The 17,513-nt window shown below is 46.9% G+C and overlaps 1 protein-coding gene across 5 annotated transcripts in view; it reads right to left on the bottom strand.

Moving 5' to 3' along the window:
* CELF4 (CUGBP Elav-like family member 4) overlaps window positions 1–17,513 on the bottom strand; it is an 84,850-nt gene that overhangs the window by 54,916 nt on the left and 12,421 nt on the right. For 4 of the 5 annotated variants that reach the window (XR_014161419.1, XM_081881632.1, XM_081881635.1 and 1 more), the window contains exons 3-5: window positions 11,094–11,237; window positions 2,535–2,682; window positions 1,730–1,879 (exon numbers count right to left, since the gene is read on the bottom strand). Coding sequence is in view for 4 of the 5 variants with exons in the window: in XM_081881632.1 (XP_081737758.1) it covers window positions 1,730–1,879; window positions 2,535–2,682; window positions 11,094–11,237 (442 nt within the window). In the remaining variant the exon portion in view is untranslated. Of the gene's footprint in view, window positions 1–1,729; window positions 1,880–2,534; window positions 2,683–11,087; window positions 11,238–17,513 lie in introns of all 5 variants that reach the window. The other variant, XM_081881633.1, reaches the window with a different exon arrangement.

Below are 17,513 nucleotides of genomic sequence, written 5' to 3'. Positions count from 1 at the left end.
AGCGTTACCAGTAGCAGCAGAGGCAGCCATTGTGGTTTGTGAGAAGCTGTTTTGCCACCACTTTGCCTTAAGAGCCAGCTCCGCAAGGTCAGGATCAAAATAAATAAATAAGCGGGCGAGTGGGAGGGCTCGCTTCACCTTCTGCTTAAATCCAATTTAAATCACTCTCCCCAAGCCTAATCTATATCCATAATTATATCATTTGGTACAACAAGCCTGCGAAAGGTCCTATGAAATTTATGTAGATTAAAATTCATGGGTGCCATACTACGGATCCCCTATTATGAAGATTGATTAGGACAGCTGATGCAGTGATTAAAGAAGTGCGCGTTTACTGTTGTAATTAATTAGGCATTCAGACACAACAATAACGGCAATAACCGGAAGAAAGCGCTGAGCCGGCAGAAAATGGCAACTGGCCCTTGGCTTTGGGGGGCTGTGCTCGGCTGGTTTTGCAAGGGGTTCAGCGTTAGTTTGGGGAAGAGGAGCTGCATTAAATGGCCAGCCATGTCGGCCTTTTTAGGTCACTAAGATTTTGAACATTGAGAAGGCCAAAGAAGAACATAAGGACCTAAGAAGATGGACCATCTAGTGGGACCATCAGTGGGCCATCTAGTCCAGTGGCCACCCAAACACTCATAAGAATATAAAAAGAGTCTGCTGGATCAAGCCAACAGCATGCGCTCCAACCTTTCTCCAGTGAAAATGGGGACATCCTATTCCATCATCATCACCACCACCACCATCATCATATTAGTATTTATTCCCTGACCGGGTTGCCCCAGCCACTCTGGGTGACTTCCAACATATATAAAATCAAATGAAACATCAATCATTAAAAACTTCGCTGAAGGGCTGCCTTCAAATGTCTTTTAAAAGTCCAATTGTTGTTTATCTGTTTGGCATCTGATGGGAGGGCATTCCACAGGGTGGGTGCCACTACCAAGAAGACCCTCTGCCTAGTTCCCTCTAACTTCACATCTTGCAGTGAGGGAACCGCCAGAAGTCCCTCGCAGGTGGACCTGCCACATTCTGGATTAGTTGTAGTTTCTCGGTCACCTTCAAAGGTAGCCCCATATAGAGCGCATTGCAGTAGTCCAAGCGAGAGATAACCAGAGCATGCACCACTCTGGTAAGACAGTCTGTGGGCAGATAGGGTCTCAGCCTGCATACCAGATAAATGAGGACTTAACGATGGGGGCAGAGACGCTCCTTCAGGTATACTGGGCTGAGGCCATTTAGGGCTTTAAAGGTCATCACCAACACTTTGAATTGTGCTCAGAAACATACAGGGAGTCAATGTAGATCCTTTAGGCCCAGTGTTATATGGTCCATGCGGCTGTTCTCAGTCACCAGTCTTGTTTTAATTGGATTGTGAGCATATGTACAGTTAATATTTACCATTTTAAACTGTATTGTGGTATTATCTTCCTTAGTGGGCCATGCAAGCTGCTCTTCTGAATAATGTTTGTTTTGTAGGGTAGGGTGGGGGACACTGGGGATGAGTTTTTGGAACCGGGGGTGGGGGCCTCCAAAATGTTTGGGAACCACTGGTCTTGACAGTAGTTTCTGTGGATTGGAACTGGGTCCAGCAGTCAGAGAGTGGGCGACAGATCAGTCCAGTGAGTGGGTCCTTCTGATCCCTGGGACCCCTGGCCAATGCCTGGCTGCACTGAGTGCCAACAATGGACCTGGGGAGGATATAAAACTTGAGGCTGGTTGGTCTTACCTGGGTAAGGGTGGATGCCGTTGGCAAACACGGCTTCTGCGGCAGGCTGCCCGTTAGCCTGCGGCGGTAGGCCAGTGAAACCATTCACCCCAATGGGAGATGGGATACTAGGCACGGCTGCTGCGGTGATGCCTGGAGGTGTGCTGCCACCTAGAGGAGGGGTGGAGAAGACAACATGAAAGCGGGATGCCCTACAGTTGCTAGTACAGTCATACCTCGTGTTGTGTTTGCTTCAGGTTGAGCATTTTCAGGTTGCATCCCACGGCAACCCGGAAGTACCAGAAAGGGTTACTTCAGGGTTTCACCGCTCGCACAGGCGCAGACGCTCAAAATGACATCACGCGCATGCGCAGAAGCGGCGAATCGTGACCCATGCATGTGCAGACGCGGGTTGCATTCTGCTCATGTTGCGAACGGGGGTCTGGAACGGATCCTGTTCGCAACCAGAGGTACCATTTTATTATTTGTAAACCACCCTTCACCTGAAAATCACAGGGCTGTTCACAACAGGAATAGACAAAATGAGAACAGAAGATATATCATAAAACGAAAGCAAAAGCAAACCAATAACCCCTCCCACAAACAGCCCTCACTTCCCGCCCAAGAACCTCACCTAAGAAGGAGAGATTGGCAACTGGGAAGTAATTACTTAGATTTTCTGAATCCAGCAAGGTTTTCCTGAGGAATGGTTTTATCACTGCCTTCTTCAAGCAGGCAGAGACCGTCCCATATTGCAAGGAGGCATTTATCCCCTCCCTGGCCCAGCCAGCTGCCCCCTCCCTGCCAGGTGCGGTGAGATCCTCACCTGAGGTGGGCGTCATGGGTGCGGCGGCCAGGCCGTTCATGTTTAGCGCTGCCATCTGCTGCATCTGAGCTGCTGCGAAGGCCGCCATGGGGTTTAGGTAGCCGCCTTGCGCCACGGATGCCATAATGGCGGCCTGCTGCTGCATCAGCTGGAACAAAGAGAGCAGGGAAAAAATATCACACATTCACTGGCGGGGCTGCCCCGGGACGGAGGCGGCCACTGCTGATGTCACAGCTGCGCATTTCCAGGGCCTTGGACTCAAGGATACCCACACTTTCCCAACAGAGCAGGTTGAACCCATAAAGACTTTTCAGCTGGTTATAATTATTCACCGTTTGTGGCAATCGCCCCATTTGCTGGTTAATTTTCATCGAAGCAAATTTGCACATTGACAAAGCTTGCTTGGGATTCAGAAGGAAGTGAGAGTTTTTGAGTGGTGGAAGTAGCAGAAGAACAGCTCCTTGCAGCATTTATCTTGGTTTTGTCTAATCGATGTTCCTTCTGACTGTTCCCCCATGTGGTGGCTCCTGGAATTTATCTACTCTGGAAAGCCATTTCATCGTACACTTTGCCCAGTCTACTGCCTTCATAATAAATGCTCCCCTATGGCAACAGATGGTGCTGTGGTCTAAACCACAGAGCCTTGGGCTTGCCAGTCGGAAGGTCGGCGGTTCGAATCCCCACAACGGGCTGAGCTCCCGTTGCTCGGTCCCTGCTCCTGCCCACCTAGCAGTTTGAAAGCATGTCAAAGTACAAGTAGATAAATAGGTATCGCTCTGGCGGGAAGGTAAACGGCGTTTCCATGCACTGCTCTGGTTTGCCAGAAGCGGCTTAGTCATGCTGGCCACATGATCCGGAAGCTGTACGCCGGCTCCTTTGGCCAATAAAGCGAGATGAGCACCGCAACCCCAGAGTTGTCCGCGATTAGACCTAACAGTCAGGGGTCCCTTTACCTTTTATGGCAACAGGGAGGCCTGCCACAAAATGCTGCAGTGTTGAACTGCTCCTGTTCCAGGTTGCAGCCAGCCATGCCCTTTCCCAGGGCATTCCCTTCCATTCCTGAGTTTCCATTCCCCCTCAAGGGTCTATCAGAGTTCTGTAGCCACTGAGCATGCTGGGTTGTTCCTGGGCTTCCCCCTCCCCTAAGTTCCCCCTTTCTTTTGGTCCTTCTGAAAATCTTGGGGGTCCCCTGCAAATCTGCTGACATCTGCCTCTTGTTCATGAGTGGCATCATTCTGACTATGTAAGGATCAACACTCTAAGCTTGGATGTTGGAAGCAGAGGGAATGTGATGGATTGACCCCGTGTCAGAAACAAACAGGGGAAGTTGGCCTGAACTAATCTAGAATCAGATTATTAAGTCTGACTGTGATATTTAATAAATTAAGCACTCAGATGAATTTTGTATTATTGTTAGGAGTTGCTCAGAATGTATTTTAATTGATTGCCTGGTTTTATGTTAATGTGTTATACACTTGATGTTAGCCACTCTGAGCCCGGTTTTGGGAGGGTGGGGTATAAATAATAATTATTATTATTATTATTATTATTATTATTATTATTATTATGCAATCAGGGCAAGTATTTCAGTTTGTCAGATGGAACAATCCTCCTTCTCTTCCCTTTTCATGCAGTTCCACGGATGCTCCTAACCCCTCCAAGAGCCTATTTTGGGGGGTACGTGGGGAGACCAGGGTGAGCAGGTGGGGAAAGCCCCATTGCACAATTGGCAGCTCTTCAGCAGGGCTTCTGCCGATGGGACACTTCAGTTAAGAGCAGAAGAAAAGTCCGCTGGATCAGGCCAGTGGGCCATCTAGTCCAGCATCTGCTTCTCACAGTGGCCAACCAGATACCTCTTCTGTGAAACCCGCAAGCAGGATTCGAGCGCAAGCGTCCTCTCTCTCCTGTGGCTCCCAAGAACTGGTATTCAGAAGCATTGTTGCCTCCAGGCATGGAAGCAGAGGATAGCCATCGATAACCCTCTCCTCCATGAATTGTCTAATCCACTTTTAAAATCATCTAAGTTGGTAGCCATCACTGGGAAAGGGAATTCCACAGTTTATGCACTGAATGAAGAGTATTTCTTTTATCTGTTGTGAATATTTAAATATTCAGTTTCGCTGGCTGTTCCATTGTTTAACTCTGTGCTTTACGAAGAAGTACTTTCGTTCTTCTTATGTTATATTATTATTTTGCAATTTTGCAATCCTCCCATAGGAGTCCAGGGTGCTTTGTTTTATCAAGTACAGTCGTACCTTCGATCTCGAACGGCTTAGCCGCTGAATATTTCAGCTCCCAAACGATTGAAAACCAAAAGTGAGTGTTCTGGTTTTCAAACTTTTTTGGAAGCCGAATGTCTGGCGGGGCTTCCACAGCTTCTGATTGGTTGCAAGAGCTTTTTTATTTGCTTTTGGAATGTGGACTATTAAGAAATCTGAACTGAAGATATGGAAATGTTTGCTGATTTAAACAATTCATTAATAAATTATTTGGCCAAAATGCATCTGATTAATGGACTAGGATCTCTCCTTACCCAATTACTTTAACTAAACAGCGCTTAGCTACGATGATAGGTGCTTTCAACAGACGTCTTGGGCAGTGTTGAAAAACAGAGTAATTTGGGATGAGGGCTTTCTTCTTTTTCTGCCATTGTGTCCAATCTGAGTAAAAGTGCTTGCCTATTATCAACGAGGGAGTTGGGTATGCTTAGCTTGGCGAAGAGAAGACTGAGAGTTAACATAGCTATCTTCAAATATCTGCTGTCACATGGAAGATGGAGCAAGCTTGTTTTCTGCTGCTCCAGAGGGTAGAACCAATGGATTCAAAGGACAAGAAAGGCAAGGAAGAACTTTCTGAGGGTAAGAGTGGAAATGGACTCCACTGGAGTTTTTAAACAGAGGTTGAATGGCCTTCTCTTCGGGGATTCTTTACCGGTGTTTCCTGCTTTGTATGGAGGTGTACTAGATCAGCAATTCTCAACCTATGGGTGCCCAGATGTTGGACTACAACTCCCATCATTCCTGAGCTCTGGCCTTGCTAGCTAGGGGTGATGGGAGTTGTAGTTCAACAACATCTGGGGACTCACAGGTTGAGAAAGACTGTACTAGATGAATCTTGAGATCCCTTCCACCCTATGAGTCCAGGATCTGCTTCATTTGCTCTTGATGATATCAATATGGAGGAAACCCTGATTGGCCATATATCCTCCTCATCATGGGATCCCCGATTGGCTGGGATCACCTATGTGGTTACTCCCAGAAGGACAATCCTTTTAAAAAAAATGTCACTGAAGGAGCAGCAGAGCAGGAAAACAGGGCCCAACTGCAAACAATGAAGACATCTGTGTAATTTAAGGGGAGGTGGGAATTATTATTTTGTTATGTACTGAACTGAATAGGATCCAAAAGGCAGCAGTCTGATTGGAACAATAGGATTCAGAATGCAGCAGTCTGATTGGTCCTAGAACAATAGGGTCCACAGGAGCCACCCAATCCAGCTCCAGGTGGAAGTGAATCTGCAACCTGATTGGCCTACAGGTGAATCCCGGAATTAGCCAATCACGTGGGGCCCATTGTGTAAATCATGTATATAAAGCAGACATTCTGGGGCAACTTCCATTCCTCCTCACCACTATGAGCTGAATAAAGAGCATGCAAGCCACTCTCGACTCCGAGTGTATTTCATATTCCTCCCCGGAAAGCGCTGCTTCTCTCCCCAAAATCAAATCGGGAGAGGACCCAGAGCAGCAATGTTTCTTTGAACTTATCTCCACCTTTGTTTGAATTCCATTGGGTGTCGGGATGCAGGGATGGCAAAGCCAAGCAGGCATTGCTGCAACCTTCCAGCCTCCCCATCCTGTAACTTTTTAATTGGCTGCTGTTGCCAGGCAGGGAATAAGCCGCCCCCCTCTCCCCCCCCCCACAACCACGAATTCCCCACACTTGCTGCTGCAGTATTTTTTTTTTAATGTCCTTAGATCCGTTTGAAAGGAAAAGTGCTAAAGAAAAAAGCTGGACCTTGCTATGATTTCCTGTATCTCGGCACACATCATGTGCGTGTCAAGGTGGCAGCTTCCTGTTTGATTGTTAATTACCCTTTCTTACTGCATGCCACGTAAGACACTTTCACATTTTAATTAGCGATTTACTCTTCTTTGTAATTACTGATGGAGTGATTAGAAGCCCTTTTCTATTGCTCACAATGGCAGACCCCCCTCCCCCTTTTCAAGGAGCACACCCGTTCATCTGGTGTCTGTGGAATTTATTCTCTGGATTAGGCAGCAGGCAGGTAATTTTGTAAAGTACACCCGGAACAGGAGCCTGGAAGTAAAATCTCGCCGGCCTTTAAGAAACATGGCCTGCGCTCACTCCCCTGTGCGCTTACCTGGGAGTAAGTCACACTGAACTCAACAGCACTTAATTCTGAGTAGAGCAGCACTGGCTTGCACTGTTGACATGCCAGGGCACATAATAATAATAATAATAATAATAATAATAATAATAATAATAATAATAATTTACTATTTATATCCCGCCCATCTGGCTGGGTTTCCCCAGCCACTCTGGGCGGCTTCCAACAGAACACTAAAATACAATAACCTATTAAACATTAAAAGCTTCCCTAAACAGGGCTGCATTCAGATGTCTTCTAAAAGTTTGATAGTTATTTTTCTCTTTGACATCTGGTGGGAGGGCGTTCCGCAGGGCGGGTGCCACTACCGAGAAGGCCCTCTGCCTGGTTCCCTGTAACTTGGCTTCTCGCAGAGAGGGAACCGCCAGAAGGCCCTTGGCACTGGACCTCCGTGTCCGGGCAGAACGATGGGGGTGGAGACGCTCCTTCAGGTATACTGGACCGAGGCCGTTTAAGGCTTTAAAGGTCAGCACCAACACTTTGAATTGTGCTCAGAAACATACTGGGAGCCAATGTAGGTCTTTTAGAAGACATCTGAAGGCAGCCCTGTTTAGGGAAGCTTTTAATGTTTGATGTATTACGGTATTTTAATATTTTGTTGGAAGCCGCCCAGAGTGGCTGGGGAAGCCCAGCCAGATGGGTGGGGTATAAGTAATAAATTATTATTATTATTATTATTATTATTATTATTATTATTATTATTATTATTAAGGTTGGCTCAGCTGCATTTGCTCCTGTTTCCTGTATGCGGCGGAATCGCGGGACAGGGAAGCCAAACGCAGAAAAGCATTGCAGTGCTTCGAACACCTCAGGAGAGGAAGTCCTATAACCCTGGGAACTGGAGAACTGGAGAAGAATTATAAACGAGAGATCTGGCCCTTGAGATGAATCTCTGGGAAGATTTATGGCAGGTGAGCCGATTCCTGTAAGGGTCACGGCTTTCTCCTGTAAAACCTCCGCAGCGTGTCTTGATTTGACACGAGGCCATTACAATAAGCATCGGGAGGGGGGTTTGCATCCTTATATCTTCCTGCCCGGAATCCTTATTTATTTATTCTGTGTCCTCCTTTCTTTAGGGACCTAAGACGACAAGAAGTTTCCTGCTGGGTGAGACCAAAGATTTCTTTGCTTCAGCACCCTGAGGGATGGGTGTTGTGGCTCGAGTGCCCGACTAGGACCTGGGAGACCAGGGTTCGAGTTCCCACTCGGCCCTGAAGCTCACTTGGGGGTCAGTCACTATCTCTCAGCCTGACCTACCTCACAGGGTTATTGTTGATGTGGGGCTTAATGAGGAGGCAGAGAACCATCACCTTGAGCTCCTTGGTGGAAAACATGGGATATAAAGTCCTTAAGAAGCTTGCATTCCATTTCAGTCTGTGGAATTGGCATTAATACAGGTAATACCTGACAAAAACTAGATCGTTTAGTGTGACAGCACTGAGACTTTGGAACTCCCTGCCTATGGATATCAAGCAGGAGTCTTCAGAGCACCCTTTCAGCGCCTGCTTAAAACGTTTTTGTTTAGGCAAACCTGCTCAGATGCTTAGAAGGTTGATGTATATTTTAATCTGTTTCGGTATTTTAACTTTTTATGTTTTGAAGTATTGTAGTTTGTTTGTTTTACCTGATTTTCTTCTTTTGGCTTTTTGTAAATGCTTTGTGGTTTGTTTTTACAATCAAGCGGCATGTAAATGAATTAAATAAATATAAAGGTAAAGGGGCCCCTGACTGTTAGGTCCAGTCGCGGATGACTCTGGGGTTGTGGCACTCATCTCACTTTATTGGCCAAGGGAGCTGGCGTACACCTTCCGGGTCATGTGGCCAGCATGACTAAGCCGCTTCCGGCAAACCAGAGCAGCGCACGGAAACGCCGTTTACCTTCCTGCCCTTTGACGTGCTTTCGAACTGCTGGGTTGGCAGGAGCAGGGACCAAGCAACGGGAGCTCACCCCGTCACGGGGATTTGAACCGCTGACCTTCTGATCAGCAAGCCCTAGGCTCTGTGGTTTAGACCACAGTGCCACCCGCGTCCCAAATAAATATTAAATAAATAGATATCACTTTAAATAGTCACTGCTCCCCCTACCCCAAAAATTCCGGGAGTTGTAGTTTGTGAAGGGAACTTGGAAAGAGACCCCTATTCCCCTCTCACCATTACTATTCCCAGAGTTTCCTGTGAGCAAGGATTGTCCAACCACTCTGGGAATTGCAGCTCCGCAAGGGGACTAGGCATCTCCGAACCACTCTCAGCACCTTGAATGAGATACAGTTCCCAGGAATCTTTGGGGGAAGCCATGACTGTTTATAGTGGAATCGGAGTGCATAAATGTGGATGTGGCCGACATATTCCTTGGACCCCATACTCCTTGGACCCCATGGGTCATCCTGTACCCTACTGCACATCATAAGGGTCCAACTCTGACCCAAGGCTTAAATGACAACACATCCCCACACCCCGAAAAGTTGGACGGGGTAACTGCTCTTGGTGTTGTCAAATGTAATAAACTAGCAAAACTAGCTGCCATGGTTTTTGGCGTCACATAGCTTTCAGATGCGTTCTTATTGTGTTTTAGACACAGATTAAAAAGTCCTGCTGCCACTTTACGTGGAAACAAGTATTTGAGGGCAGTTGTCCATCAGGATTTCCCTCCCTTGCAAATATATGTTTTCAGTTATGTGTTTTAATAGATTGTTGGAAGCCGCCCAGAGTGGCTGGGGCTACTCTGGGCGACGGCTTATTATTATTATTATTATTATTATTATTATTATTATTATTATTATTATTTTATTGTATTGGCTGAACGGGTCATCTGGGTGGCTTCAGAAATAAAAATCTCCCAGGGTTCTTTCTCAAGTTTCTTGTAAATAGTGTGGTGTAGATTCCCCCCCCCCTCTCTCATATATTTTGGAGGTGCCAATCACCCCAGTATCCTACGTGGATTAAGCACAAGGGACAGCACAAGACTGTATCGCTCCATTCCTTTTCTTTGTGCATGATGTGGTGATGGAGACAGATAGTAAATGACACAGATAACTGGTCTGATTGAGGAACAGGCTCCCGGCAGGACTGTGGCCCATTGACACCGGGCGCCGGGACGTGATCCTGTCACTTAGACAACTCTGAGTCTCCCTGGGGTGCTCAGGGCCACCCGCTCAATGTGTATGTGTTTGTGTGTCCAATGTCTACAGGGATGTGCGATGTTGCAAAGGCAATGTTCTCCCGCTGTCAACCTGATGCTTAGTAGAAAAGGAACAGGGAAGAGAGCAGCTGAAAAATGCCAAGGAATGTTTGCAAGTGGCCACCCAGAGGGGTAGTGTAGTGTAGTGGTTAGAGCATCAGATGAGGAGGCCAAGGTTCAAATCCCCACTCAGCCAGGAAGCTCATTGTGCGACATTGGGCCAATCATCCTCTCTCTCTCTCTCTCTCTCTCTCTCTCTCTCTCTCTCTCTCTCCCTCCCTCCCTCCCTCCCTCCCTCCCTCTCTCTCTGGGTTGTGAGGGCAAATGGGAGGATAAATTGTGGGCCCCCCCTTGAGAAAAGGAGCTCCAGTCCATCAAACTCCGTCAGTGGGAGAGGTGGGAAACAGGTCTCATTCCATCAACATTCCCACATTGCAGAGGGTTGGACTAGATGGCCCTTGGAGTCCCCACATTACTATGTTTCTATGAACTCTGCTGAAACACCAGCTCTGTTAGGCACCTCCTGTGCCCCGAGCTGTTTCTACGCCAGTTGCCCATTATAAGAAAGACCATTTAACAATCGGTGCCTGGGTTTGCTTTTTTCCTCTTCCCTCCCAGTTTCTTCACCCTTGCGTGCCAAGGGTGAGGCCAAGAGGCAATGACTGGCCCAGTGTTGCCCATGGAGCTTCATGGCTGAGTGGGGATGGGAAACCCCAGGTCCTAGACTGACACTCAAACCACTGCACCACACTGCCTCCCAGGATAAAAAGAGACCGGGATAAGTGTTTGAAGCCCAGCAGTAGCCTCTGCACATTTGTGACACTTGACGCAGCTCAAAGAGTTCTTCCTTCCCTCGAAAATGCCTGTAATAATGAACTATGACCTTCCTTCCTGCACAAATGCAATTGATGGGCACACACACACACACACACACACACACACACACACACACAGGCTGTGTCTACACTTACTGCCTGGGCGTAGGCGCCGTAGGCTCCAAACTGTATCGCCATGGGGTTGAACATGCCCATCTGCCCGGCCATTTGCTGCATGCGCCTCATCGTGCGCTCCTTGTCTGTGTCCGCAAACTTAACCACCAGGCTCGACGAGGCCCCCTGCAGGAAGGAAGACAAAACATCAAGAAGGTGGGCAGAGATCTCCCCTTGTTGAGCTCCGCTGCGTCTGTTAGAAACCACAGCAGTCCAGGTGCTCTTAACCTAGAGGCTGGACTACTGCAATGCGATCCACGTGCGGCTGCCCTTGGGCCTGGTTTGGGAGCTCCAGCTGGCGCAGAATGTGGCAGCCAGACAGCTGGTGACTGGGAGCGGCCGCCGAGACCATATAACACCGGTCTTGAAAGACCTACATTGTCTCCCAGTACGTTTCCGAGCACAATTCAAAGTGTTGGTGCTGACCTTTAAAGCCCTAAACGGCCTCGGCCCAGTAGACCTGAAGGAGCGTCTCCACCCCCATCGTTCAGCCTGGATGCTGAGGTCCAGCGCCGAGGGCCTTCTGGCGGTTCCCTCATTGCGAGAAGCAAAGCTATAGGGAACCAGACAGAGGGCCTTCTCGGTGGTGGTGCCCGCCCTGTGGAATGCCCTCCCATCAGATGTCAAAGAGAAGAACAACCACCTGACATTTAGAAAACATCTGAAGGCAGCCCTGTTCAGAGAGGTTTTTAATGTGTGACATTTTGAGGTATTTTTAATCTTTGTTGGAAGCTGCCCAGAGTTGCTGGGGAAGCCCGGCCAGATGGGTGGGGTTACAAATTAATAATAATAATAATAATAATAATAATAATATGTGCACCACCACATTCTCCAATGTTGGCGAAGCCAGCGGTGTGTTGCGTCCTCCTCCGCAGAGCATGGGATCACATCGCTTTATCTGCATCCTGTTTTATATGTATTCAACAGCCTCTCCAGATCCACAATAATCAAGCATAAAGAGGTGAGGGATTAACATGCTAAGGAAGCCAATTTTACCCTGTGTGGAGGTTTCACAATAAGAGCCATGTTCCCGGGATTAACAGCACATTCGGGAAGGAAGTGGCTTTCAGTGGTGACGAGTCTCTCTCTCTCTCTCCCCTCCCTTTCTCTCGCTTTGACCTGTCACTCTTCCCCACTCTAATAAATCTATAACCCACTTGAACAATGCAGCAAGGAACAAGGAAGTGAAACAAATGGTTTAGCTAAACAAAGGTAGAGGGGGTGCGAGAGAGAGAGAGAGAGAAGAGAGAGAGGGATACTCTGTTCAAGGATGCAGAGAGAGCGCTCACTGTGAGTTATTATGAAAGCAAAGCTAGGAAAAGGGGGGTGGAGAATCACCTCCACACTCTATCAAGGTTTTTGATTCATGCACAGAAACGAGTCTTTTCCTTAATCTCCCTCTTCTCCCCTCCCAGTCTCCAAATCACATGACACAGTATTGATCCTTCCCCAAACAGTGCTCTTAATTACACTTCATTGACAAATGAATATTTTTAATGCATACATTTCCTGGCAATTATCACCAGACCGGTCCTTAATTAGATCTCAAGATTCGCTTAATTAATCCTGGATCGGGAGACTGCTTTGGTAACCGGGATCTAATGATCTCAACCTATTTGCAAAAAAACGTTGGAGGCTTGAGACCATTGACTGCAAATCCGGCAGCCAAGGGTTGGGGCAGAAGTGGAGGTGGCGAGTTTCTTCCAGTTCTTCTTTTTCCTGGTAGGGGCACAGGATGCCCCAAAAATGCCATGGGTGCAAATTGGCGACAAGGTGTACAATGGATTGCCACAGGGAATTGGGAGCCTTTGGTTTAAAAAAAGATTAAGAATCCTGTTTTCGCAGCTGTTCTATGGTTGCAAATGTATGACATTCAGCAAAAAAAAACCTGTATGCATTCATTTAATAAGAGGATGAAGGGCAAATCCAGACTTTGCGAATTCTGATGCAAAGCTGACCTGATCTGGGCTACCGTGTAAATGGGAATTTAGTGATCCACCGGGCCTCGCCCTTCTCTGAAGTTTGCCTTGGCTCAAAAAAGGTATCGAAACATGTTTAAAAGGGGTATTCCGAGAGAATAGATTTAGAAATGTTTATTCTGTGGGAAAATGTGTTCAAAAACCACATACAGTGGTACCTTGGGTTAAGAACTTAATTCAAGCTGTTCGACAGTGGAATTTGCTGCCAAGGAATGTGGTGGAGTCTCCTTCTTTGGAGGTCTTTAAGCAGAGACTTGACAACCATATGTCAGGAGTGCTCTGATGTTGTTTCCTGCTTGGCAGGGGGTTGGACTCAATGGCCCTTGTGGTCTCTTCCAACTCTATGATTCTATGATTCATTCCGGAGGTCCGTTCTTAACCTGAAACTGTTCTTAACCTGAAGCACCACTTTAGCTAATGGGACCTCCTGCTGCTGCCGTGCCGCTGCTGTGTATTTTCTGTTCTCATCCTGAAGCAAAGTTCTTAACCCGAGGTACTATTTCTGGGTTAGCGGAGTCTGTATCCTGAAGCGTCTGTAACCTGAAGCGTCTGTAACCCGAGGTACCACTGTATTAATATGTGGATTTCCATGTGGCTCCAAGTTTGCAGAGAATTGAGGAAATGGGACAGAATGACCGCATGCCCAAGTGTAAGAAAAACAGCCACTATTTAACTTTGTGTGCTGAAAGATTGCCCACATGCATAAAATAAGAATAATTTCTTCAAGCAGCACATCGTTAAAGTACGGAATGGGCTCCCACAAGATGTGATAGTCACGAACTTGGGTTGGCTTTAAGAGAGCTGACAAATTCGTGATGGATAAAGCTGTCTGTGGCTAATAGCGATGGTGGCCATGAAGATGGGGGCTGGACTAGATGACCCTCGGGGTCCCTTCCAACTCTATGATTCTGAGATGACTTTGATCCACTATGCCTCTGAATACCAGTAGCTGGGAATCACAGGTAGCACTTAGTTGCTTCTTATAGACTCTTGGTTGGCCGCTGTGAGAACAGGACACTAGTTTAGATGGACCTTGGCCCGATCTAGGAACAGGGCTTATTTGACCACTGCATGTGAGCATAAATCTGTAACCTATAAACATAATGTTTGAAGACTGGGAAAGGTTGTGGAGGAAAGGGGTTAAGTTCACTGCATGTACGGTGTTAAAGGAAGATGTTAGGAAAATGATGTATAGATGGTACTTAACCCCTGTAAAATTAGGAAAGATTTACCATATGACTGATAACCTTTGCTGGAAATGTAAAGAAAAAGAAGGTACTTTTTATCATATGTGGTGGACCTGCCCCAAGCTGAAAGACTTCTGGGAAAAGATATACAATGAATTGAAAAAAAATGTTGAAATAGACATTTATTAAGAAACCAGAAGCCTTTCTACTTGGAATAATAGGTCTGGAATTGCCCCCAAAAGATGTTAGATTGTTTTTGTATGCCACAACAGCTGCTAGAATTTTGCTGGCCCAAAATTGGAAATTACAAGAAGTACCAACAGTGGAGGAATGGCAGATGAAGATGATTGAATTTTCGGAGCTAGCCGACCTGACCGGAAAAGTCCGTGACTAGAGGGAGGAGGAGTACCAGGAGGAGTGGAAGAAATTCAAAGACTATTTAGCTAAATATCTTAAGATAATATAATTAGAATTACTTGCGAGTACCAAATAGGCCTAGGATTTGAAAATGTGATGTGTAAAATATTATGTTAAAGTTAAAAACGAAAGGAAAGGAAGTTGTTAATTGACCAAGTAAATTTTATGGGGAAATAGTTTTGGAAAACTGTTATGGAAACTCAGCCAGGGGGATTTGAGGAAGTCACCCAACAATGTTAACAAAAGTGGAATTATTATAATCAGGATAAATGTTTGTTGGTTTGTTTTTTCTTTTTCCTATCTGCTTGTTATGAACTTGGAAAATTAATAAAAAAATTTTGGGGGAAAAATCTGTAACCTACAGAGATGGAATCCAAGCCTTTTGCATTCACTCCAAACAACTGAGGTCCCTGAATGTGGATGAAGTCTCCCTTTCAGCCTCTGCTTTTGTAACAGGCCAGTTAAATGCAGAGCTTATCAAAACCCGATTGCTCTCGGCCTGGCAGGGCTGGTTAATGTTGCTCCCTCAGCTGTCTCCCAGCGGCTGGTAATGGATCGCTCCCCTCCGCAGTCCGACCTCAGCATCCTCAAGCCCGGGACCAGGAGGGGAGGATAAAAATGGAGTCACAATTGCTCCGCGCCGTCCTCACTTTGTAATCCCTAATGAGAGACCTCGGTGGGGAAAAACTAATTTCCCAGCCTGTCTGGAGGTGTGAAATAAAGTTCTTCTTGAAAATGAGAGCTTGACAGGTCAGTGGCAAAATTTCATATTCACAGCAAAATAAAATATCCATCCATTGATATTTCATTAAAAGCCATGAAAACAAATCTGGGCCCCCCCCCTCCCGCTCTCTGCCCTATTTCCATTCCCCCCCTCCCTCTGCGCCTGAATGCAATACAAGCCAAGCATAAACTGCACAGAGACAGCAGTTAAATCTTGTTCTCTTTAGGTGAACAATAGCGGCGAAAAGGCCCCACCCGACACTTGCTGGAGCTATTGCTTTGCAAAGTTAAGAGGCTGTATATTGCAAAATAAATAGGCCCCAAAGGGTTAAAAAACCAGTAGGTCCGGCAGATTTTTGTCTCTGGTTCCTGTCAAGGAGCTCACAGGGGCCTCAGGCATCTCTGACTTACGGTTATTTGCATAAATGTAGCTGGCTAGTTCTCTCTCCCTAGGTATAGCATTTCACATTTCTCGGTGCAGAATTCCATTCGGTTTGTCATCCGCCCTGGCTCTCCAGAGGGCTGGAATCAGCCCAAATTTACAGGTTACTGTCTCAATGTTGTGAAGCCTGTGGCCCTCCATATATCGTTGAGCTTTGCCTGCTAAAGGTCCCAGATTCGATGGGAGAGAGAGCACTGTGCAGTGGTTATAGCGTTGGACTAGGACCTGGAAGGATGGGACGCGGGTGGCGCTGTGGGTTAAACCACAGTGCCTAGGACTTGCCGATTAGAAGGTCGGCGGTTCAAATCCCCGCGATGGGGTGAGCTCCCATTGTTTGGTCCCTGCTCCTGCCAACCTAGCAGTTTGAAAGCACGTCAAAGTGCAAGTAAATAAATAGGTACCGCTCCGGCGGGAAGGTAAACGGCGTTTCCGTGCGCTGCTCTGGTTCGCCAGAAGTGGCTTAGTCATGCTGGCCACATGACCCGGAAGCTGTACGCCAGCTCCCTCGGCCAGTAAAGCGAGATGAAAGTAAAGTCCTAGGCTCAGTGGTTTAACCCACAGTGCCACCCGCGTGTGTGTGCAAATGGACTCTTGAAATGTTCCACCCTATTTGTGGGCAAATAAACTGGAGAGGTGATGTAGGAGGAAATAAGACCATCCACTAAATTTCCTGAAGGGAGAGGAAATATATTCCTACTTTTCTAAGATGTTGTTGTTGTTGCCACTGCTAGTAGGAACATGAGCCACCTGATTTGGCAGCTGCATTGGTGGCAACCAGTTTTTGCCCTGCAGTATGTCTCCCAAACTTTGGTGGAGGGGATAAATGATTTTGGTGGCTTCCATTAAAAAAAAATTATGGGATGGGTATTCGGAGAAAATACTGCAAAGCAGCCTTTTCTCTGCAGGCCTAAGGAAGGGAAAGGAGGTGGGGGAGAGAGAAGATCTTTCCCAATTAAAATCGGGCTCAACTTCTCCTCAAGTTAAAAAATTCAGTCGTCTCTGGCAGAAAGTAATTACTGTGGCTCACGGTGACAACCAGTAAGGGATGGAGACTGGGGAGGAGACTTAAATCAAGCACTCTGCAAATAAATTATAACTCAGGAAGCCCCTCTGAGCGCCTCTCGCTATTTCAATATTCCCCAAAGAGCCCCATAACCAAGGAGGATGAGTTCGCCACAGGCTGTGTCACTCTGGCTTCTGGATGGATGTGCCCTGCCCCTCGCTCTGTCTTTGTCACTCTGCACTCTTTAACCAGGGGAGAAGCTGGCTCCAAGGACTGCTAATCTCACCTTATAAAAGGCTGTATTTCTGGATCAGCCTTTGGGCAAGACTCTGCTATTGGATCCCAACCCCTGCCCCCACCGCCATAGTCATCTGCAGAAATGCAGCCCAGATTTTATTTATTATGCCTCGTTTTTAATTGAACAGACGAGTGCATTTTAGCTGAAAATAAAGTTTCTGGAGGAGACTCTTGAGAGTTCCATGGACTGCAAGAAGATCAAACCTCTCCATTCTGAAGGAAATCAGCCCTGAGTGCTCACTGGAAGGACAGATCCTGAAGCTGAGGCTCCAAGACTTTGGCCATCTCATGAGAAGAAAAGACTCCCTGGAAAAGACCCTGATGTTGGGAAAGATGGAGGGCACCAGGAGAAGG

Source organism: Podarcis erhardii (genome assembly GCF_964252035.2).
Source record: "Podarcis erhardii genome assembly, chromosome: 11".
Classification (NCBI taxonomy): Eukaryota; Metazoa; Chordata; class Lepidosauria; order Squamata; family Lacertidae; genus Podarcis; species Podarcis erhardii.
This window is presented reverse-complemented; position numbering and strand designations above follow the sequence as displayed.